General features: G+C 44.7%; 2 protein-coding genes and 1 long non-coding RNA gene across 20 annotated transcripts in view; 1 reads left to right on the forward strand and 2 right to left on the reverse strand.

The window, feature by feature from the left end:
• SYNRG (synergin gamma) overlaps positions 1-6,995 on the forward strand; it is an 88,360-nt gene extending 81,365 nt beyond the window's left edge. For 12 of the 15 annotated variants that reach the window (XM_032319442.1, XM_032319437.1, XM_032319443.1 and 9 more), the window contains 3 exons: positions 4,822-4,932; positions 5,293-5,328; positions 6,321-6,995. In XM_032319442.1, the coding sequence (XP_032175333.1) occupies positions 4,822-4,932; positions 5,293-5,328; positions 6,321-6,452 (279 nt within the window). In that variant the 3' untranslated portion in view covers positions 6,453-6,995. The remainder of the gene's footprint in view (positions 1-4,821; positions 4,933-5,292; positions 5,329-6,320) is intronic. The other 3 variants (XM_032319439.1, XM_032319450.1, XM_032319451.1) reach the window with 1 other exon arrangement.
• Positions 1-18,749, reverse strand: LOC116576906. The gene is made up of 3 exons (XR_004280340.1): positions 18,652-18,749; positions 15,191-15,193; positions 1-15 (listed from the first exon to the last, which is right to left on the reverse strand). It is a non-coding gene; the product is annotated as an uncharacterized LOC116576906 (long non-coding RNA).
• DUSP14 (dual specificity phosphatase 14) overlaps positions 10,245-22,681 on the reverse strand; it is a 27,967-nt gene continuing 15,530 nt past the window's right edge. For all 4 annotated transcript variants that reach the window (XM_032319468.1, XM_032319467.1, XM_032319463.1 and 1 more), the window contains exons 2-3: positions 13,705-13,793; positions 10,245-11,568 (exon numbers count right to left, since the gene is read on the reverse strand). In XM_032319468.1, the coding sequence (XP_032175359.1) occupies positions 10,881-11,477 (597 nt within the window). In that variant the 5' untranslated portion in view covers positions 11,478-11,568; positions 13,705-13,793 and the 3' untranslated portion in view covers positions 10,245-10,880. The remainder of the gene's footprint in view (positions 11,569-13,704; positions 13,794-22,681) is intronic.

Genomic DNA, 22,681 nt, shown 5'->3' on the forward strand with positions numbered 1-22,681 from the left:
TGACTCTCTCTCTCTCTCTCTGTGTGTCAAATAAATAAATAAATAAATCTTTTAAAAAGGCGGGAGAGATGAGGAAACATCATATATAATCTATACATTTTTCTAGGGAGAAGCCATTTTTTCCCCTTGGGAAGAATAATACAGTTTTTCAGATACAAAAAGAGTACACTAACTTCCCAGTGGTTCCGCTTAAACTAACGGTAAAAGATGTAACTATTATTTTGCCATCATCCTGGGTCACCCCAGTATCCACTAGACAAACCAGCCAACATGCCAGGCTCCCAGATCCTTGACCACTGGACTCAGGGACCCTTGTCTCCATGCTACTTCGGCCACCCCCTCACACAAGTGTCTCAAACTATAGTACCTGTGCCATCTTAAATTCCGGCCGTTTTCTGAGCCTAAATTCACAACCCTCTAACTTGCTCACACTTCCACAGTTCTTGTTTTGGGTTCTCAGTATGGGACAGTTGTTTGATCCTTTTACTGGGTTGTCATCAACTCCCAGCCTTACTTTTTGCTCCCACCTACTTGGTTCTTAGCTTTTGAGGTTCTTTATGTCCACCCTTGGACAGTCACTGACCCCAGTTCGCGTAGGACTGAGGGATTTCCTGAGAGCTGAAAGTAGAACAAGAGGTTGGGCACCCTGGTCTGTGACATCCGTATGCGGAAGCGCTATACGGCGGTGTCGCAGGCCTCTCCTGCCAGCAGCACGTTCAGCGACATCACCTCGGTACCTTGAAATCCGCCACAGTGGGAGTATTTATACTGTGGGAGTCCACAGGTGCTGTGTTGTGAACAGATGAGAAGCTGAGGCAGTGTTCTCCCTTACTTGAGAACCATTACCCAACTCAGCAGAGTCCTTCACGTATTTGACAGATATGAGAGACATTTGAGACATGTCTGCTGTCCCACCGCAGTCTCAGTCCTTCACAGAGAAACATCAGCCAGTGCCCACAGCGCCCGTGCTCTGGGGAGCGCAAGCATAGGCTCACTGTGGGCCCAAGAGGTGGGCAAACACTTTCGGAGAAAGCACTGTGAGAATCAAGTGACTCTGGAATTTGTAGTAGAGATGATTGTCTGCTATATTTTTGGTAAACTTTGCTTCACAGTCTTTATATAATAAGATCATGCGTGTGTGTGTTTCTATGTGTATACGTATTTGTATGGATGTGTGCTTTTTTTTTCTCTTTGGAAAGTCCATTTTTTTAAAGATTTTATTTATTTATTTGACAGAGATCACAATCAGGTAGAGAGGCAGGTGGGGGGGTGGGGAGCAGGCTCCCCACTGAGTAGAGAGCCTGATGCAGGGCTCGATCCCAGGACCCTGGGATCACGACCCGAGCCAAAGGCAGAGGCTCCAACCCACTGACCCACCCAGGCATCCCGGAAAGTCCATTCTTAATGGTGGAAGAGGGGGGCAATTTTGCCCCCAAATTGGCCGGGGATCCTGTTTAGCACTTCCAGTGCAGAAGATAGGCCCCACAATAAAGAATGATCCAGCTTAAAATGTTAGTAGTGCCAAGTTGGAGAAATCTCTGCTGGGGCACAGAAAATCAAAATAAATTGATTTAGGCATATCTAAAACTTCTTCACATTAAGAATACAGCTTTTTGGGGCACCTGGGTGGCTCAGTGGGTTAAAGCCTCTGCCTTCAGCTCAGGTCATGATCCCAGCTTAAAATGTTAGTAGTGCCAAGTTGGAGAAATCTCTGCTGGGGCACAGAAAATCAAAATAAATTGATTTAGGCATATCTAAAACTTCTTCACATTAAGAATACAGCTTTTTGGGGCACCTGGGTGGCTCAGTGGGTTAAAGCCTCTGCCTTCAGCTCAGGTCATGATCCCAGGGTCCTGGGATCGAGCCCCGCATCGGGCTCTCTGCTCAGCGGGGAGCCTGCTTCCCTTCCTCTCTCTCTGCCTGCCTCTCTGCCTCCTTGTGATCTCTGTCAAGTAAATAAATAAAATCTTAAAAAAAAAAAAAAAAGAATACACCTTTTCTGGGGCCCCTGGCTGTCTCAGTCAGTAAGGCATGTGACTCTTGATCTCAGGGTTGTGAGTTCAAGCCCCACACTGGATGTAGAAATTACTTTAAAATCTTTAAAAAAAAAAAAAAAAAAAAAAGTACAACTCTTCCGAAACTTTTTTTTTCTTTTTGCTTGTTTTGTTTTGGTTTTAAAATTCAAGTATTTTTCTTAATTGAAGGATAACTTAGTGAAATGCACAGATCTTAAATACATAGTCGAATCGGTTTCGACAAATGCATTTAGCCATGTAAGCCCACACCCCCTCCATATACCCAGTGTTTTCATCACCTTTTAAAGTTCTCTCTTGCCGTGATCTGATTCCAGAAATAACCACTGATCTATTTTCCAAAGACTTCTATCACCATAGAGTTGCCTGTTCTAGAACTTTATATAGAATTACATAGTATATATATGTTCTTGTGCCTGGCTTCTTAGCATCTTTTAAAAATTCATCTGCATTGTTGTGTTTATCAATTTGATCCCTTTTATCAGCAAGTACTATTCCATTGTGTTGATATACCATGGATTTTTAATCCATTTTTTTACTTCTAGAAACATGCTATTTCCAGTTTGGCTAACCTGAGTAGAGTTACTGTGAACACTTCTTGTGCAAGACTTGGTTCACATGTTTTCATTTCTCTTGGATAAATATCAAGGAGTGGGATTGCATAAAAGTTCATATATTAGATATGTATTTTAACTTTTAAGAAATGAAGAACTCTGGGGTGCCCGGGTGGCTCATTCGGATAAGTGGCCAACTCTTGATTTCAGCTCAGATCTTTGTCTCAGGGTTGTGAGTTCAAGCCTCGCACTAGGCAGCATGGAACCTACTTTAAAAATAGAGAAAGAGAGGAAGGAAGGAAAGTGAAGAGCATTCCAGGACCACCTGGCTGGCTCAGTAGGTAGAGCATGCGACTCTTGATTTTGGGGTTATGAGTTCAAGCCCCCTGTTGGGTGTAGATATCACTTAAATAAAAAAATTTTTTTACAGAAAAGGGTCTCCTTTGGGTCTCCTAACTCCCCGGGAGCCTTGTACTATCACTTTGCTATCCCTCAATAAATCTTATTTGCTGCCCACAAAAAAAAAAAAAAAAAAAATATATATATATATATATATATATATATATATATTTGGAGGAAGGAAGGAAAGAGAAAAATTAATAGCTTTCCAAAGTTGGAACCTGCCATATTAAGCATTGGGCTATCTATACGCCATACTTCATAGATTTGTTGTAAGGAAGAAATTAGATAATGCATGTGAAGAGCTTAGTGTGGTATGTAGCAAGTAAGGGCTTGACTGATAATAGCTGTCTTTATATTTACTCTCTCTAGCTGGTAACTTCTAAATCTCACAGTCTTGAGTGCTAGAACTATGTATGTGTCTTACTGCTTATGTAACATCAGAACTTGGCTGCCCCACAGGCAGTTCTAAGTCAGCATATACAAAACTGAATTTTCTTTTTTTAAGATTTTATGTATTCATTTGACAGCACAAGCAGGGAGAGAGGCAGGCAGAGGGAGAGGGAGAAGCAGGCTCCCTGCTGAGTAAGGAGACCAGTGTGGGACTTGATCCCAGGACCCTGAGATCATGATCTGAGCCAAAGGCAGGTGCTTAACCAGCTAAGCCAGCCAGATGCCCCACCAAACTGAACTCCTACCCCCGGCCCCAAAGGTGGGTCTCCTCTCATGTGCCTTATTGTAAATCTTGTTGGCTGCCCAGGGCCTCTCCCCCTCTTGCACATCTCACACATCACCCAGGCTTTTTCACGTGACCATATGTCTCCGTCCCCCACTGTTGCTTCCCCAGTTCTAACTTGCTTCACTAGCTGTCTCCTGGATCACTTAAAATAGTGCATAACTGAGGCCCATAACTTGAGGATTGCCATCCACAGTTCATTGCTTAACACTGCAATCAGAGGGATCTGTCCATAATACAGACCTGATCTTGTCATGGTCCAGTTAGAACCCTTAGTGGCTTCCCAAGGTAAAGTCTCTTCTCTTCCTTCCAAGGCCTTCATGCTAGAGTTCAATCTCCCACCTCCTTTCATAAGCTTGGCTCCCACCCCCTAGATTTCTTCCCATAGCCTGTCTCCTCCTTAGAGGCCTTTTCCTGTGCTGCTTGTTCTATCTACACTGAATAAATACCGTCGCCCCTCTTACCTCCCCCCTCCCATCCCATTCACCTAGCCTATACCTCTTGAAACTCAGCCAGGATGTTTCTGAGAGCTAGGAAGCATCCTCTGCCATCGGGCTCTTTTTCCCTTGGGTTGGAGGAAGTGCCGCCCCCCCAGCCCATGTGCCCTAGTGTGGCTATTATGGCACTATGTTGCCTGGTACCCACCTGGCCCCCACCCTAGACTGTGAGTTCTCAGAGGAAAGGGACTATTTTTCACTCATGCTAGCATCCCTAACACCTAGAACAGAGCAGGTACCCAGTAAATGTTCGGGAAATAGAATAGTTGTATTGTTGGTATCAAAATTGACTTAATTTGCTGGGGCGCCTGGGTGGCTCAGTGGGTTAAGCCGCTGCCTTCGGCTCAGGTCATGATCTCAGAGTCCTGGGATCGAGTCCCACATTGGGCTCTCTGCTCAGCAGGGAGCCTGCTTCCCTCTCTCTCTCTCTGCCAGCCTCTCTACCTACCTGTGATCTCTCTCTGTCAAATAAATAAATAAAATCTTAAAAAAAAAAAAATTGACTTAATTTGCTTTTAGACCTGTTGGGGATGAGTGATAGGGAGTGAAGCCAGCAGCATTTGGAATTGCTATTTCCTTACCCATTTGTCCTGTCCTCACAGCCTGATGAAAATTCACTGGATTTCTCCTCTTGTATGCTACGGCCTGGGATTAAAAATGCTCAGGAACTTGCATGCGGGGTGTGTCTTTTAAATGTGGACTCCAGAAGCCGGGTAAGTGACACGCCTTCCCCTACAGCTGGCAAGCATTTCCCTCAAATGACCTCCGGGGACCCCTTCCCATTTGGCCCCCTCCCCTACCAGGGCTGTGACCCCAGGAGGGCATTTTGATGAAGCCCTGAAATCTGACCACAGAAGGACATCGGTTCTACAAAAGGGCAGTGGGGGGAGAGGTTGCGTGAAGGGGGGGAGGTCTTCCCTTCCCGGCAGTGCAATGCCGTCTGCGCTGTGCCCGCAGTGCCCCGAGCACAGTCAGGTGGGGAAGAGAGGAGGTAAACCCAGAAGGCTTTGTTTGGAGGCATGAGGCCCTGCTCTGGGAATTTTGTTGACCTTATGGTTTCAACATTATTTCAGAAAGAAGAGAAGCCTGCAGAAGAACATCCTAAAAAAGTATGAACCAGTCACACATTATCTTAGCATCTCCATCTCAATTTTGAGTGTGGAAAGCAAATCCGATGATTCCACTGTCATCCTGAACTGTTCTGATCGTGAATCCTTTCCCGAGTCATGTCTGTTCCCATAATGTTTGATTTAACCAACTAGTGCGTCTGTGTGGATCTGCTTGTGTCTTGTTTGCACGCTTGTAGCTCATAATTGGCTTCTGGTGTTGCAGGCATTTTTCCCTGTGATGAACAAGGTAACAGATTGAGCAATTTCTGGAAGACTGGGAGTTGTGACACAGAGAATGAGATCAAAGAGCAGCAGGATTTGGCAGTTATCAGACAAAAACAAATAGGGATTCAGAGTTTTGTTTATTATTTGTAGCACTTTAGAAAAACCCCCCAAGGAGTCGAGGGTAGGACTGGCTGAGTGGGACTTACCTGCAAGCATTAGTTGTCTGGGAATAATTCTTAAGTGCTTTAATATCTCTTTTTACAAACCCTGTACCTGGTTGACTTTTTTAATTACGTTGATTCAGTTATCAGGTTCCAGTGGCCTTAGTTCATGAGAGTTTTCGGTCTTTTTTTTTTCCATGAGAGGACTGTAATCAGTCCCAGAAACGTGGGGATCACAAGTATAGTTAAAGGCCAGCCTAGGGGAAGGCTTCCTTCAGCACAGTAAGGGATAAAAATCAGCCACAGCCTTAGCTATTTTAGCTCCCATATAATGAACACCTCCCCCCACCCAGCCTCTGTCTGCCTTGTCTGTGAAAGATTTGGCCTTCTTGTGCTAAAACTGGGTTTAGTGGTAAAGATTTTTTTAGACTTTTAATTAGCAGCAAAGAACTTTCTCACTTGAATTCCTGTAGCTCCCTGCTCAGGCTGTGTGTGTGCCACGCGGCCTCAGCCTGTGGCCTGGAGTGGTGTTCATGCGGGTCACTGAGCCGCGCTTAGATGCCGATGCAGCCTGACTCGCCCCACATCTCTGCTTATTTTTGGCAGGCATTCAACTCAGAAACCGACAGTTTCAAGCTGGCATATGGAGGACACCAGTATCACGCCAGCTGTGCCAACTTCTGGATCAACTGTGTTGAACCAAAACCTCCTGGCCTCATCCTGCCTGATCTGCTCTGAAAAGTTCCTCAACAAAGGACCCACTGGGTTTTGTTTTTTCCCCATCACACCCCATGAGGTGACGGGAAGCCAGAAGCAGAACGCAGGTACTGTGCAGTGCACCTCCGTGAAGCTGTACGAAGATTCCCCAAGCCGTAGCGGGGACAGAGGAGCTGCCGGGTTCCCAGTCCTTCCTACAGACGCCCTTTGTCCCCCGGGGTCCCGCTGCCAGTCTTGGGGGTTTGAGGTAAAATCACCTTGCCCAGACTGCACATGGTACCAGAAGTTTGCTAACTTACCTTTAGTTCTGGTAAGATGTTTGAAGACACGGACCACAGTTTTCTTTCTCTGAGGAATAACTTGCTGCTGCAGTATTGAAACTGTGAAGAACTGATGTTTGAAGAAAAGTCAGTTGTTGTTATAGGACTAGAACTGGCGAGCATGTGTTGAGCCAGTGCTTGCTTACTTACATCTAGAACACCGTTGCCCTGTGTGGTAGAAGGCACTTACCCACATTTAATTTGTTGATATCTGAAATGAATAAAAAGGGGAAATTGTGATGCAGCTGTTCTTTTTATAGAAAAACTGCTCGTCTCCGTGGGACAAGGACAGGTAGGTGAGGGTGGATTCACCAACTTTACTCTCACAACCGAACCAGTTCTGCTTTTGTTCATTTATAACCCTCTAAACTTTCAAGACAGCCTTTCCTCCAAATATGCCGGGGCACTTTGCAGTGAACTGAATGTTCGCTCTGACAGAGGCCCAGATTCTCGTCTGTCGGATGAATAGCCTTCCCCTTAAGAGCCTCCACAGAAAACTTCGGTTTACCTCGAAGACTGTGAACATGGTACTTTTGTTCAGATGAGATTTGGAAAGGCAGCTGGATGAAACCTCCTTGCAGTGGCCTTTGTCCAGATTTCCAGAAACAATGGCACAGGGACCATTGCTGCCTGACTTGGCAGTATCTATGTGAGGGACCTGAAAATGAGTTTGGTTAGAAGCTGGAGCTCGTGGCCTACTGAGGCAGGCAGTGAGATGGCTGTTTACAGTGGAGGTACAGGACATAGAAGCAGTGGAAGAAAAGGGTTCTAAAATAGATGGAATTCTAGAAGGAAGAGGCTCATGCTCGCTGTCTGGTGGGGAATTTTCTTTGCCACTTAAATTGAATGGATAAAATCAGCGGGGAGAGAAAAAGCCAAATTGTTAAGGATTGTGAAGTCCTGGGAAGAACAGGCCAAGCTAGGACATATTTTCCTCTGACTTGTGAAATTTGTGCTTTATGAAGAGATTCTGAGTTTTGTGTTTTACATTGTAGGCTCTCTGGCTTCAGTTAGTTTTATTTATAAACTGGACAAGTTAGTTTTGTCTATAAAATTGCTGCTTTACATCACTAATTAGATTGTTTTTCCTTCTCAGGACAAAACTTTAGAAGGGATTCTGTTCTGTTCCATCTTATCCTTTTTAGCCTCCATCTCCTCCGAGAGGTACAGAATGTTCTCTTGAACAGCTCCTATTGACGCTTCTGCTTTCCCTTGCTGTGCCCGAGTGCAGACAAATGAGGAGGTGGATCTGTTTTTCTCTTTTTCTCCACATTCATCTCCAGCTCTCACGGCTAAGTTACTACCCTCAAGGCCATTGTCCTCCATGGGGCTCGAAGAGTGGCAGTAACCACACGAGGGGGCCGCTTCCTCAGGCTTCCCTGAGGCCTCTGTGCTCCATGTCAGCCTGAGCAGCACCCGGCCTCCTCATGGCACCAGGATTCAAGCAGGCCACTAACCTGTCTTTACCTCCGTAAGAGGCCAGGCTGACAGACTGCCTTTGCTTGCAGTGCCTCCCAGTTAGACTTTACATTGCTGAGACAGTTTGGGGGAATGCCATATGGACTGTCGTCGCAGTGGCCTATGACAATGACATTTTTAAAAGTATGTTCACCTGCTAACTAGAATGGTTCCACTCCTAGATTCCAGAATGTAGGAATGCTGCTGGCCTTACCAAGTATGAGGGGTGTAGTTGCCCCACGTGCAGGAGGAGACAGCGGATGTCACCCGGAAGCCTTGGCCGTGGAAGCTGTCCCCGCCCAGAGCAGCTGGTTTAGTGACGGCGGTGCACGCTCGCGTGCCCCCAGTAAGGACGTGGGGAGCGTGGGATAGTAGGCACCGACGCTGTGTGCACAGCTTTATTCCCATGGCTCCACCTTGCGTTCCACTTCACCTCGCCTCTGATTAGCCAAGAGTCCAGTGTCCTTGGAAACAGTAACCAAGGTTACTTACTTCCGCAGTGCGAATGGTGCAGGCGGCTTCAGCCCCACCGCTTGAGTGGCAATTAGCGCTCTTCTCTTTGGTATTGTATTTTGCTTTTCACCATTCTAGGGCTGTGTGTAATTTAATTTTTGTCTGGACACACTTGAGGTGGAGGCACAGGGTGTGCTACTGGCCGTGCTTTATTTTTTCTGTGGCTCCTAGTTAGCACTATGGGCTTCATCTTTTAAATTATTTGAATAGTTTTGTATGCACGTACATATTTTTGTTGGTTAAAGATGCCTTCTTTTATTTGATGACTCGTGTGATCTCAAGCTTTGGTAAGATTATAGGACCTTCACAATAGAGAAATTTGCAGTGCTCGCTTGGCGCTGGGGATCACTACAGAAATCCCCCATCACCCTCTAGGTCACACACCTCCCTTTGGGAGCAGCTAATAAGCTCTGACATTTAGATTACAAAGGTGTTAGGCTTCTTAAGTACTAAGAATGCTTAGTTAATGTCCCAGTCATGGTGTTGGCCAGGATTTCTGCAGGAAATTTTCCTACCAAGAACATCTGTCACCAAGTGTTCCCTTCCCCTAGTACAGTGGTTATTTTTGGACTCTCGTCCACAGACTACAAGCCTTACAGTTTGCCTTCATCCTAGGGAAACCACAGCCTCCACAGCCATGGATTGTTTTGTTCTTTTGACTGATGTTTGACCATGTGCTGATGTAGCATTTATGGGTTCCTCTGATTTTCCCATCGAATTATTAACTTCATTTTAATTTTCTTATTTAGACAATGGTGCACGTTTATAGAAGTAAATGGTATGAAATGAGGTAGAATTTGGATGGAAACCATTGCCACAGACCAGGTAAGATCCAGAATATATAATATATGTAAACATGTAACCACAGGCATTACATTTATGGCTTCCTGCCAAAATCGGGCAAAAATCTAGAAAATTATTCCACAAATAAGCAAGCTGCCACCTACCTGGCTACTGAAGTAAAAGCATCGTGACCAAGCATGGGCAGCCTCCTGGCTCCCAGGAGTTTGTCGGGAGCATGGAATAGGGGCGAACCGAGGAAAGGGCCGCCCAGTCCCTGACGAGGTATGTTGTCATATTTATTAGGAGCGGTGAACTGGGTGTCATTTTTAAATTCCAACAAAGGAAGACATTGTTATTTGCTTAGCACTTGAGGTTTGGCTTAGGGCATTTTGTGTTCGTTAATAATCCAGCAGAAGCCCAGCTTTTGTTCAGCAAGATCTTTGATGGAGGACTCATGGCTTTGGGGCATTCCAGTTACTCAGAGACAACTGAAAACGGTATGTTTTATCAGAGTGTACACTCTGCTGTTTTGCCACTGTTATGGCACAGTGAAGGGTATTAATAATCTGTCCATTTGCAGGGAGGTCAAACATTGACACAGTTCGGCTGGGAGATCTAGTTTAAGTAGCATTCATAGTTGTCACAGGAACCGTATTTTAATGTAGGGGAGAGCATCTTTCTTCCAGCATCAACACACGCATACACATACACACCCTGACATTCTTAGTAAAAATTCTAATGTGTTATGCAGATATATTTATTAAAAATAATGCTAATATAGTCCTGGGGCACAATGATTCCGAGAGGGTGTTTGCAGCAGATTTCATTATAATTAACAACTAGATAATAAAGGTTTAGCTTTTTAACTTACAGAGTCACTAAATAATAGGAAAGGAAAGAGTAGGGCTAATCCAGTAGAGACTGAAGCTGGTATCAATCCTCCCTAAGCATTTGTCTGGTCGGCAGCCTTGGGCAAAGCTGGTTTCTAGAGGGTTAATCAGGACCCAAAGTGATTTTTGCACTGAGCTCCTCCTGCACCTGCCATGATGCCTAAAGGCATGGGATTCAGAATACAGCAGAACCAAACAGTTTATTCAACTGTTCAAATTGTTAAAAATGATTAAAAGCCAGTTAAAGATTTTCATAAACGCTATTCCAAAATGTTGGTTTTAAAAATGTTACTAGCAATGTATGCATTCCCCTTGTGTTCTTCCCCTCCCGCCCTATCTTTTAAAATAAACGAACACCCAGTGTAAAAAACACTTCAGGGAGAACCAAAAGTCAACCATTTGAAAAGAAGGTGAAAAGGGGAACAGACGGTGTGTAGCAGATGCTGGTACTGCTCAAGGGGCTGCTGATGCAGGCCTTGGTGGCATTATAGCCCCCAGTAAGGCATCAGGTGTCGGGACTCTTTCTCATAAACGTCTGGAACTATGCCATAAGGCGTCTGTACCATTTTAACTGTCGACTTCCCAAAGAGCTGGCGCTCGTAGTCTATCAGCTGCCTCCAGAAACCTACGTTGGGCCTGATGACAGGCCTGCGGGCCTTCACCCAGTTGTAGGCCTCCAGCAGGCACACACTGTGGCATTTCATCAGGTAAGCGATGCAGAGAGTGGCCGAGCGGCTCACCCCTGCGGCACAGTGCACCAGCGTGGCCCCGTGCTTCCTGCTCACGCTGTGGATCTTGTCGGCCACCGTGTCAAAATACAGTCCAATGGGGGCATGAGGCATGTCAGCCAGAGGCACTTTAACATACTCAAACTGGGGCCAGTTGAAGTTGGGGATCTCAATGGTAGCATTAACGATGCAGGTGATGCCACGAGCCTGAAGGAGGTGCCGGTTGGAGGCCACACTGCCTCTGCCCAGGAAGAGAGAGGAGGTAATTTGAGCGATGCCTCCTACGTCGCCCTCAGAAATCATCCGAGGGGCCATTAGAGTCCGTGGAAGTGTGCTGTGACCTCTGGAGCTCATGAAGATGCTAGCGATCACACTTGCATCGTTGGAAGCAAGACCAGAGGGTTGAGTTTTCCTCCACCAAGGAATCCGAATCACCTTCTCCTTCCTGAAAAACACAGGGATCTGTCAGTCAGTACTTTCAATGCTCCCGATTCTGGACTCATCACGGCCCTCTCTAGTTTTGTGGAAGGGGAAAGTAAAAGGATTAGAAATGCTTCATTTCGGGGTGCCTGGGTGGCTCAGTGGATTAAGCCGCTGCCTTCGGCTCAGGTCATGATTTCAGTGTCCTGGGATCGAGCCCCGCATCGGGCTCTCTGCTCAGCAGGGAGCCTGCTTCCCCCTCTCTCTCTCTGCCTACTTGTGATCTCTCTCTCTCTGTCAAATAAAATAAATAAAATCTTTAAAAAAAAAAAAAAACAACTTCATTTCTATAATAGAGTTCTTTCAAGGATGTAAACTAAATCATTTTCTAACAGGAAGAGTAACCTAAGACTTTGACATATAAAATCAATGTTAAAACTTAGCTCCCTATTAAAAAAAGCACAGGTGTAATTGGAAATAGTCATCCTATTCCTATTTGAGATAATTCTAAACTCAGAAACATGCCCAACTGGTTCCTGAACAATGTGGCAGGGCCTTGCTCTTATGGAAGGGGGGAGTGGTGCTCCTTGGTAATTAGGAAGAAATCAGAAAAGCTGATCGCTTCTAGAGCCATGTTCTTTCATATACCTGTTGGCTACTTCAATAGCTATGATCACTACGTTTTCCTAAACCTAATTCTAGACATAGAGAGCTGACAAAGGTATAAAAATGATACCAGATTAGGTAATATATTCAAGGAGCTGCCTTTATAAACTGAAAAGATAATGAATTCAGAATGAGTTACAGAAAAGCCAAGAAATACGGTCACCTTAGCCCTTTATTTTTTTAAGATTTTATTTATTTGAGAGAGTTCACAAGCAGGCAGAGAGAGGAGGAAGCACACTCCCTGCTGAGCAGGGAGCCCAATGTGGGGCTGAGATCATGTCCTAAGCCACCCAGGTGCCCAGCCCTTTATTATTAAAAAAAAAAAAAAAAAAAATAGCTAAGGGGTGCCTACGGGGCTCAGTTGAGCATCTGACTCTTGGTTTTGGCTCAGATTGTGATCTCAGGATCATAAGATTGAGCTCTGCTTCAAGCTCTGTGCTTGGTATGGAGCCTGCTTAAGATTCTACCTCTACACACCGCCCCCTCCACTGGCCCCATACTCTCATGCTCTGCAATACATCATTCATAAATCAGTCAATTGATAAATAGTAACATGCTGTGGCATTTCCATGGCAATAATCCCAGGTACTCTGAAGGCCATGATCTTACATTAGTCTACTGGGTACCTGGATCGCTCAGTCAGTAGAGCATGTGAGTCTTGATCTCAGGGTTGTGAGTTTGAGCCCCACATTGGCTGCAGAGATAAAATCTTTTTTTAAAAAATTTATTTATTTATTTGTCAGAGAGAGAGAAGGAGGGAGAACACAAGCAGGCAGAGGCAGGCAGAGGCAGAGAGAGAAGCAGGCTCCCCGCTGAGCAAGGAACCCGACGCAGGACTCGATCCCAGGACCCTGGGATCATGACCTGAGCCAAAGGCAGCAGCTTAACCAACTGAGCCACCCAGGCGTCCCCAGAGATTAATTTTTTTTTAAATATATTAGTCTAGGGGCACTTGGGTGGCTCAGTCAGTCAAACATCTGCTTTCAGCTCAAGTCATGATCCCAGGATCTCCTGTTTAGCAAGAAGCCTACTTCTCCCTCTGCCCCTCCCTCCACTCATACACGCATGCTCTAATAAAATCTAATAAATCTACTTTATTAATAAATAATAAAATCTTTAAAAATACATTAGTCTAAGTACATGAGCAGTTTAGTTAACCTGGGTGTGTTTAAACGAAACCATTACCATCCTCAGCCAATTCTCAGTTCTGGACATATTCCATTAGCTTCAGATGCATGTTGGAATTAAAATTCAATTTAATATTTGAAGATCTTTCTTCTCTAATCATGTCTATATAGGACACCGGTAACAAAATAGAAAATACTGGTTTCCTGAGATTTTAGACCAATCACTTCCTCACACTGTTGCACAGTCTGGGCCTGCTGGGCAATGTGGTCCTCCCCACCCAGGGTGCCGTAGGGGCCCCCGAAATGACTGCAGTTGGACAAGAACACCCTCAGTGCCATAGACAAAGGTGGTGCTGGAGCCAACTCACTTGTGAGGAATCTGGTTACTCCGCAGTCCTGGGTCAGGATCTGGAAAGTCCTAATTGGAAGTGCTGATCACAGTGGCTACAAATCAGATCTGCAGAAAGACAGGAGGCAACAATGTGGCCAATCAGGAAATTCTAAAGCATTCCTCCTGGGTTTTATTACTAAACTGCGTTTGACTAGAATAAAACTAGCAAGTGGAAAGCAGGCTAACTAAAGAATGTGCCAGTAAGCAGTATCAACCTGAGTCTCATCTTTGTGTTAACTCGTGGTGTAACAACTCTAAGTACAGTTCTGGCTGTAAGAAAGACATATTTTTCAAAGGAAATGCAGTAAGACACTGCTCACAGAGCCTGAGAAGGATGCAGAACAAGCTAGAGTGTCTTCCAAGGTGCCCTCAGTCCACCCAGCAGGGTGGAGGGCCGTGTGGTAGGACAGATGGCTCAGGAGGCTCAGTGGACCAAAGCCAGGGGATGCCATCTTTGCAGGGGGAGCTCCACGGGCGCCAACTACCAGAGCGGCGGCGGGCGGCACTCAGGGAGTGCATCCTCCTTCCACACGGGATCTCTTAGCTTTCCGTTTATGTAAGCGTTCCTAAAATGTGTTCCTTCCCTACCCACCCCTCCGCTTCTCCCAGGTAACCATCACACTCAAACACGTAGATTTTTTACAGGCCTGGTGAGACGTGACTGACGTAGGAGCTCATACACCATCTGACCAAGCGTCCGTCTTGATGAGTGTTGAATTCTGTGCATGTGCTCGACACACAGTGACTCGACATAATAAATCTATCCCTCCCCACCTCCAGATTCCTCATGCTCCTTTAATTCATCCCTCCCTCACCTTCTAGCCCCACTGCCAAGCAACCATTGATGTTCTGTCATATTTTTACATTTCCTAGACTTTCTACATTGGAATCCTCACGTAGGAATTTGGTTTTGGCCCAGCTCTCACTCAGCATAATTATTCTGACACTGCCCTGTGCTGCTGCACACAGCCACTAGTCGGCTCCTTTTCGTTGCTGAGTACTACTCCCTGGCCCACATCCATCACGGGTTATTCACTTCCTGAGGGAAATTGGGCTGCTTGTAGTTTGAGGCTATTCCTGGGAAAGCTGATGCATGACATGACGTAAAGCATTCATGTATAGTATCTGTGTGGACACACACCTTCCTTTCTCTTGGTTAAATACCTAGGAGTGGAAGGGCTGGCTCCTAGGACATGTTCATATTTAACATTTATTAAAAGCTTTAAAAATAGTTCTAGTATGGGGCCTGAGGGGCAGGCTTCTAACTAAACACACAGGGATGTAAGCATCCACTGCAGTCCTCTCCAGAAAGCCAGTATTTCCCAGAGTGGAGCTTCCCAATGTGTCTGCCCTGGTTTTGGTGACTGCCACCCAGGGCCCACCTACTGACTGCCAGCCCTGGGGGTCAGCAAGGCTGGTGTCCCAGGACACATGAGACTAACAAATGAAGAGACCGTTCTCACTGGCTACCACCCCAAGGGCACTGCACAACCAGCCAACTGAAACAGACCTTTTCTGTGAAAAAGCCTACTGCTTGTCCTGGAGCTTCAGCATCAGGGGCACGCTTCTGCCTTGGCACACGTCTGGGGGCTTACTTAGGTTCACTCCAGGGACCAAAGCCAGGGGACGCCATCTTTGTGCTTTCCCTCTGTCCCACTCCAAGTTTCCAGTTATCTCCTGGAAAGGAACTTGTACACCCATCTGGTATCCTGATTTTTGTGACTGTTGCCCGGGAGACACCTCTAGATGACCAGGCTCTGCTGGCCAATGAGACTCACACTTGCAGCCCCACAGGATTGTTTATGTGCATATATTAAAAGCTGCTAAGTGAGATCCTCACTGACAGGCCTTGTCACATGTGAAACAACTGGGAGCCATTAAAAATAGGCTGCTTGGACAGTCACAAAGTTTCTAGAGAAAACCAAAACAAAGGCAGTACTGAACAATAAGGTTCATCTTCTACCTGAGGCCACTCTTTCAAGCCTGGGAAAGGTGGCTGTTTTGTCTAATGCACAGAAACAAACACCAAGTAGAGGAAGATAAAGAAACAGAAAAATGTGTTCCAAATGAAAGAGCAAGATAAAATCTCAGAAGTCCTTAAACGGAGATAAGTGATTTACTTGAGGAGTTCAAAATAATGGTCATAAAGATGCTCACTGAACTTGGGAGAAGGGTGAATACAGTGAGAGCTTCAACAGATAGAAAATATAAGAGGGACGCCTGGGTGGCTCAGTGGGTTAAGCCGCTGCCTTCGGCTCAGGTCATGATCCCAGGATCCTGGGATCGAGTTCCGCATCGGGCTCCTTGCTCAGCGGGGAGCCTGCCTCTCTCTCTGCCTCTGCCTGCCTCTCAGCCTGCTTGTGTGCTTTCTCTCTCTCTCTGACAAATAAATAAAATCTTTAAAAAAAAAAAGAAGAAGAAAAGAAAGGAAAATATAAGAAAGCACCAAAGAGAAATCAGAGAGCTAAAGAACATACTAACTGAACTGAAAAATTAACTAGAGTGTTTCAACAGAACTACCTGACACAATAAAAGAACAGAACAACTAAAGAATAAAGTGAAGACAGCTTAAGGTACTTACGGGACATCAAAGGGACCAACATTCACATTACAGAGTTCCCAGGAGGAGAAGAGAAAGGAGCACAAAACGTATTTGGAGAAAGAATGGCTGAAAGCGTCCCTAACCTGGCTGGCAAAGGAAACAGACACCCAGGGAAGCTCAGAGAGTTCCAAATAAGATGAACCTGAAGGGACCCACACTAAAACACATCATAATTAAACTGTTAAAATGTTAAAAGACAGACTTTTTGAAAGCAGCAAGAGAAAAATAACTTGTTACATACAAGGGAATCCCCGCCCCCCCATAAGACTCGGATTTTTGAGGAGTGACTCTGCAGGCGCACAGGGAGTGGCACAACATATTCAAGGCAGTGAAAGAAAACACTTCAAAGAACACTCTACCCAGCAAAGCCATCATACAAGAGTGAAGGAGAAAGAGTTTTAAACTACAGGAGTTCATCAGCACTAAACTGGCCTTGCAAAAATGTTAAAGGCATTTCTTGAAGCTGAAAAGAAAGGGTGCTAATTAGTAACAGGACAACACATAAAAGGATAATCTTACTGGTGAAAGTAAATATAGTAAAATTTAGAATAATATAAAAAGGTGGTAGATTAATCACTTATAAAGCTACTACAGGGATGCCTGGGTGGCTCAATTAAGGGGGTGCCTTCAGCTCAGGTCAGGATCCCAGGGTCCTGGGACGGAGTCCTTCATTGGGCTCCTTGCTCAGCAGGGAGTCTGCTTCTCCCTCTCCCCCTGCCCTTACCCCTGCTCGTGCTCTGACAAATAAAATCTTTTTTTTTTTTTTTTAAGATTTTATTTATTTGACAAAGAAAGACACAGTGAGAGAGGGAACACAAGCAGGGGGAATAGGAGAGGGAGAAGCAGGCTCCCTGCTGAGCCCGGAGCCTGATTTGGGGCTCAATCCCAGGATTGTGGGATCATGACCTGAGCAGAAGGCAGATGCTTAACGACTGAGCCACCCAGGTGCCCCTAACAACTAAAATCTTAAAAGGCAGAAGTAATAAAAATAACTATAACTACAATAACTAGTCAAGGGATATAAAAGACAAAAAATGTAAAATAGGATATCAAAAGAGCACCTGCGAGGCTTAATCCGATAAGCACCTGACTCTTGGTCTCAGCTCAGGTCATGATCTCAAGGTTTTGAGATCAAGCTCTGAGTTGGGCTCCACACTCATTAGGGAGTCTGCTTCTCCTCTCCCCCTCGCCACACTCACACATGCACTCTCTAAAAAGTAACTTAATAGGGCGCCTGGATGGCTCACTCAGTTAAGTGTCTGCTTTTGCTTCAGGTCACGATCCTGGGATCCTGGGATCCTGGGATCAAGCCCTGCATCTGGTTCCCTGCTCAGTGGGGAGCCTGGTTCTCCCTCTCCTTCTGCTCTCCCTCCCCCGCCCCCACTCCACTTGCTCCTTCTCAAATAAATAAAATCTTTAAAAAATGGGACATCAGAAACAAAATCAGGGATGTATGTAAAACTATAGAGCTTTAGAATATATTCAAACTCAAGTTATCAACTTAAAATAGATTCTTATAACTTGTTACATGTAAACCTCATGGTAACCACAAAGCAAAAGCCTACAGAAGGTACACAGAAGATAAAGGAATCTAAGCGTACCACAAAATCAAATCACAAAGAGAGCTAGAGAAGAAAGCAACAGAGGAATTACAAAACTGCCAGAAAACTGAACAAAATGGCAATAAGTATGTACCTATCACTAATTACTTTTTTTTTTAATATTTTATTTATTTATTTGACAGAGAGAGAGATCACAGTAGACAGAGAGGCAGGCAGAGAGAGAGAGAGAGGGAAGCAGGCTCCCCGCCGAGCAGAGAGCCCGATGCGGGACTCGATCCCAGGACCCTGAGATCATGACCTGAGCCGAAGGCAGCGGCCCAACCCACTGAGCCACCCAGGCGCCCACTAATTACTTTTAATGTAAATGGACTAAATGCTTCAAACAAACAACAAAATGGCTGAATGAAAGAAGACCCATCTATATGTTGCCTACAAGAGACTCACTTCAGATGTAAGGACACTCCCAGACCGAAAGTGATGGGACAGAGAAAGATATTACATGTAAATGGAAACCAGAAGAAAGCTGGAGTAACTATATTTACATCAGACAAAAAAGACTCTAAAATGAAGACTGTAATAAGACAAGGCAGGCATCACGTAACAATAAATGGCTCAATTTAACAAGAGGATATAACATTTGTAAATAATTATGAGCCAAACAGGTGCCTGGCTGGCTCAGTCGGCAGAGTGACTCTTGATCTCAAGGTAGTGAGTTCAAGCCCCACGCTAGTGTAGAGATTACTTAAAAATATTTTTACACGGCGCCTAGGTGGATCAGTAGGTCAAGCTGCTGCCTTCGGCTCAGGTCATGATCCCAGGGTCTTGGGATGCAGCCCTGCATCATGGCGGGAGGGGGGTGCTTACCCAGCAAGGAGCCTGCTTCTCCCTCTCCCTGACACTCCTCCTGCTTGTGCTCTGTGTCAGATATGTAAATAAAATCTTTTAATAAACAAATAAAACTTTTTTTAATGGGGCGCCTGGGTGGCTCAGTGGGTTAAGCCGCTGCCTTCGGCTCAGGTCATGATCTCAGGGTCCTGGGATCGAGTCCCGCATCGGGCTCTCTGCTCAGCGGGGAGCCTGCTTCCTCCTCCCTCTCTCTCTCTGCCTGCCTCTCCATCTACTTGTGATTTCTCTCTGTCAAATAAATAAATAAAATCTTTAAAAAAAAAAAAAATTATGCACCCAGCATCAGGACACCTAAAAATATAAATCAATATTAACAGACCTAAAGGAAGAAATAGACAACAGGACAGTAATAATAGGGACTTTAACACCAGTAATGGATAGATCATCCAAGTCAGAAAATCAATAAGGAAGCATCGGTCTTAAACAACACCTTAGACCAGATGGACTTAACATATACATTTCATCTAGAATCAAGAGAATACATATTTTCAAGGGTACATGGAACATTCTCCAGGACAGATTATAAGGCCACAAAACAAGTCTTAATAAATTTAAGAAGACTGAGGTGATACCTGAAGTTAGATACCTAGCATCTTTTCCAACCATAGTGGTATGAAACAAATCAATTACAGGAAGTAAACTGGAAAATTAACAAGTATGTGGAGGTTAAACAATATGCTACTGAACAACCAATGGCTCAGAGAAGAAATCAAAAACTACCTTGATACAAAGGAAAATGGAAATATAGCAATCCAAAACTCACGGGATGCAGCAAGAGTTGTTCTGAGAAGGAAAGCTACAGTGATAAATGTCTACAACAAGAATCAAGAAAGCTCTCAAGGGGCGCCTGGGTGGCTGAGTTATTAAGCATCTGCCTTTGGCTCAGGTCATGATTCCAGCATCCTGGGATCGAGCCCCACATCGGGCTCCCTGCTTCGTGGGAAGCCTGCTTATCCCTCTCCCACTCCCCCTGCTTGTGTTCCCTCTCCCACTGTGTCTCTGTCAAATAAATAAAATCTTACAAAAAAAAAAAACTCTCAAAGGATTTAACTTTAAACCTCAAGGAACTAGCAAAAGACATACAAATGAAGCAAAGTAAGAAGGAAGGAGGTAACAAAGGTCAAAGTAAAAATAAAATAGAGACTAGGGGCCCCTGGGTGGCTCAGTGGGTTAAAGCCTCTGCCTTCGGCTCAGGTCATGATCCCAGGGTCCTGGGATCGAGCCCCATGTTGGGCTCTCTGCTCAGCAGGGACCCTGCTTCCTCCTCTCTCTGACTGCCTCTCTGCCTACTTGTAATATCTGTCAAATAAATAAATAAAATCTTAAAAAAAAAATAGAGACTAAAAAGACACTAGGAAAGATCAATGAAACTAGGAGTTGGTTCTCTGAAAAGATAAAATTGACCACCTTTGGCTAGGCTTACCAAGGAAAAAAAAAAGGACTCAAATTAGTAAAAGCAGAAATGCAAGAAGAGAAGTCATGACCAATACCACAAAGAAATACCAAGGATAAGAGACTACTATAAACAATTATACACCAACAAATGTGACAAAAGAAATGGACAAATTCCTAGAAACATACAATCTGCCAAGAATGAATCATGAAGAAATAAAATAGTCCAACAACTAGTAAGAACACTGCATCAGAAATCGAAAACCTTCCAGCAAACAAAAATCAAGGACCACTCAGCTTCACTGAATTCTACCAAACATTTAAAGAAGAATTAATACTACCTCTCTAAAGTCTTCAAGAACATAAAAAAGGAGGGAGCACTTCCAAACTCATTTCACAAGGTCAGGATTATGTTGATACTAAAACCAGACAAGGACACGAGAAAATTACAGGTCAATATCCCTGATGAACATTACGCAAAAATCCTCAACAAAACATTAGTAAGGTAAATTCAATAATACATCAAAAGATGCATACATTACAATCAAGTGGGTATTTGTTCCAGGGATGCAAGAATGGTTCAACATCTTTAAATCAGTGCATTACACCACAGTGAGATATCACTGTATACCTGTTACAACAACCGTTACAAAAAGACAAGAAATAACAACTGTTGGCAAGACTGTGGAGAAAAGGAAAGCCCCCTGCACTGCTGGCAGCAATGGAAACTGGTGCAGCCGCTGCTGAAAAGAATATGGAGGTTGCTCAAGAAATTAAAAATAGAACTACCAGGGATGCCTGGCTGGCTCAGTACATGTAACTTTTGATCTTGGGGTCATGAGTTCAAGCCCCACACTGAGGGTAGAGATTACTGAAAACAAAACAAAACCCTACCACCATATGATCCAGCAATCCACGGCCCTGTGCTTATCTGAAGAAAACAAAAACACTAACTTGAAAAAACATATGCACCCCCATGTTCACTGCCAAAACATGGAAACACCTAAGGGCCACTGATAGATGGAACAGATAAGAAAATGTGGTATATACACAACAGAATATTATTCAGTCATAAAGAAAATCCTACACTGAGATAACATAAACAGATCTTTTTTTTTTTTTTAAAGATTTTATTTATTTATTTGACAGAGATCACAAGCAGGCAGAGAGGCAGGCAGAGAGAGAGGAGGAAGCAGGCTCCCTGCTGAGCAGAGAGCCCGATGCGGGGCTCGATCCCAGGACCCTGGGATCATGACCTGAGCCGAAGGTAGCGGCTTAACCCACTGAGCCACCCAGGCGCCCACATAAACAGATCTTGAGGGCATTTTTCTAAGTGAAATAAGTCAGAGAGAAAAAGACAAAAATATTCTATCAGTTATGTGTGGAATCTAAAAAGAAAATGAAAATGAGCTCACCAATACAGAAAACAAACTGGCAGTTGCCAGAGGTGGTGGAGGGGGCACTAAAAGGGCGAAGGAGGTTAAAAGACACAAACCTATAGTCATAGAATAAATCACAGGGATGTAATGTACAAGTTAATATTACTGTATTGCATATCCAAAAGCTGCAAAGAATATATATTAGAAGTTCTCATTACAAAAAACATTGGTAATTACATAGTGATGGATATTACTGGACTTATTGTGATGATCATTTTGTGTTAAAGTAAGTATCAGATCATTATGTTGTATACCTGAAACATGTTATACATCAACTCCACCTCAATAAAAAAATAAATAAAACAGTAATAGCTTCATAATGCAGTGGTTCTCAAACTTTAGCATGCATCAGAGTCTTGTTAAATTTCTGAACCACACCCTAAGAGTTTCAGAGCGGGGCTCAAGAACTGGCATTTCTGAGGTGATGCTGCCAGTCAGAGGACACACTTTGAGAACCACTGTAGAGGTCGACGCTGGGGTGAGCCACCAGTTAGTTCCCTGCTTCACAACTGAGGCACTCAGAGTGCTGGCCCTGGTAAGTCGCGAGTCCACCCCAGAGTCAGCCCTTGTCTATGGGGTGCTGCCTCACCCAAGGCTAGAGCCTTCTCTGGGGGACCGGCATCGGACAGCAGCACACCGCAGTATTTAGGTGAAATCACACCATGAAGAGGAAGAGGAAGCAGTCACCTAAGGAGATGTGTGCAGATGTGTGCGTTAGATGGAAGTGGAAATGGGCAGAACTTATAGAGGAGAACATCCCTTCCTGCTGCAGAGCACAGTCTCATGCCACTTCCAAGTCTTTCCCTGGCACAATCCTAGTGATTTTAAAAGCAAAGTCACTGATAGGGGCTCCTGGGTGGCTCAGTGGGGTAAAGCCTCTGCCTTTGGCTCAGGTCCTAATCCCGGAGTCCTGGGATCAAGCCCTACATCAGTCGCTCTGCTCAGCAGGGAGCCTGCTTCCTCCTCTCTCTCTGCCTGCCTCTCTGCCTACTTGTGATCTCTGTCAAATAAATAAATAAAGTCTTAAAAAAAAAAAAAAAAAGAAAAAGGCAA

This window comes from Mustela erminea, chromosome 18, assembly GCF_009829155.1.
Source record: "Mustela erminea isolate mMusErm1 chromosome 18, mMusErm1.Pri, whole genome shotgun sequence".
NCBI classification, from domain to species: Eukaryota; Metazoa; Chordata; class Mammalia; order Carnivora; family Mustelidae; genus Mustela; species Mustela erminea.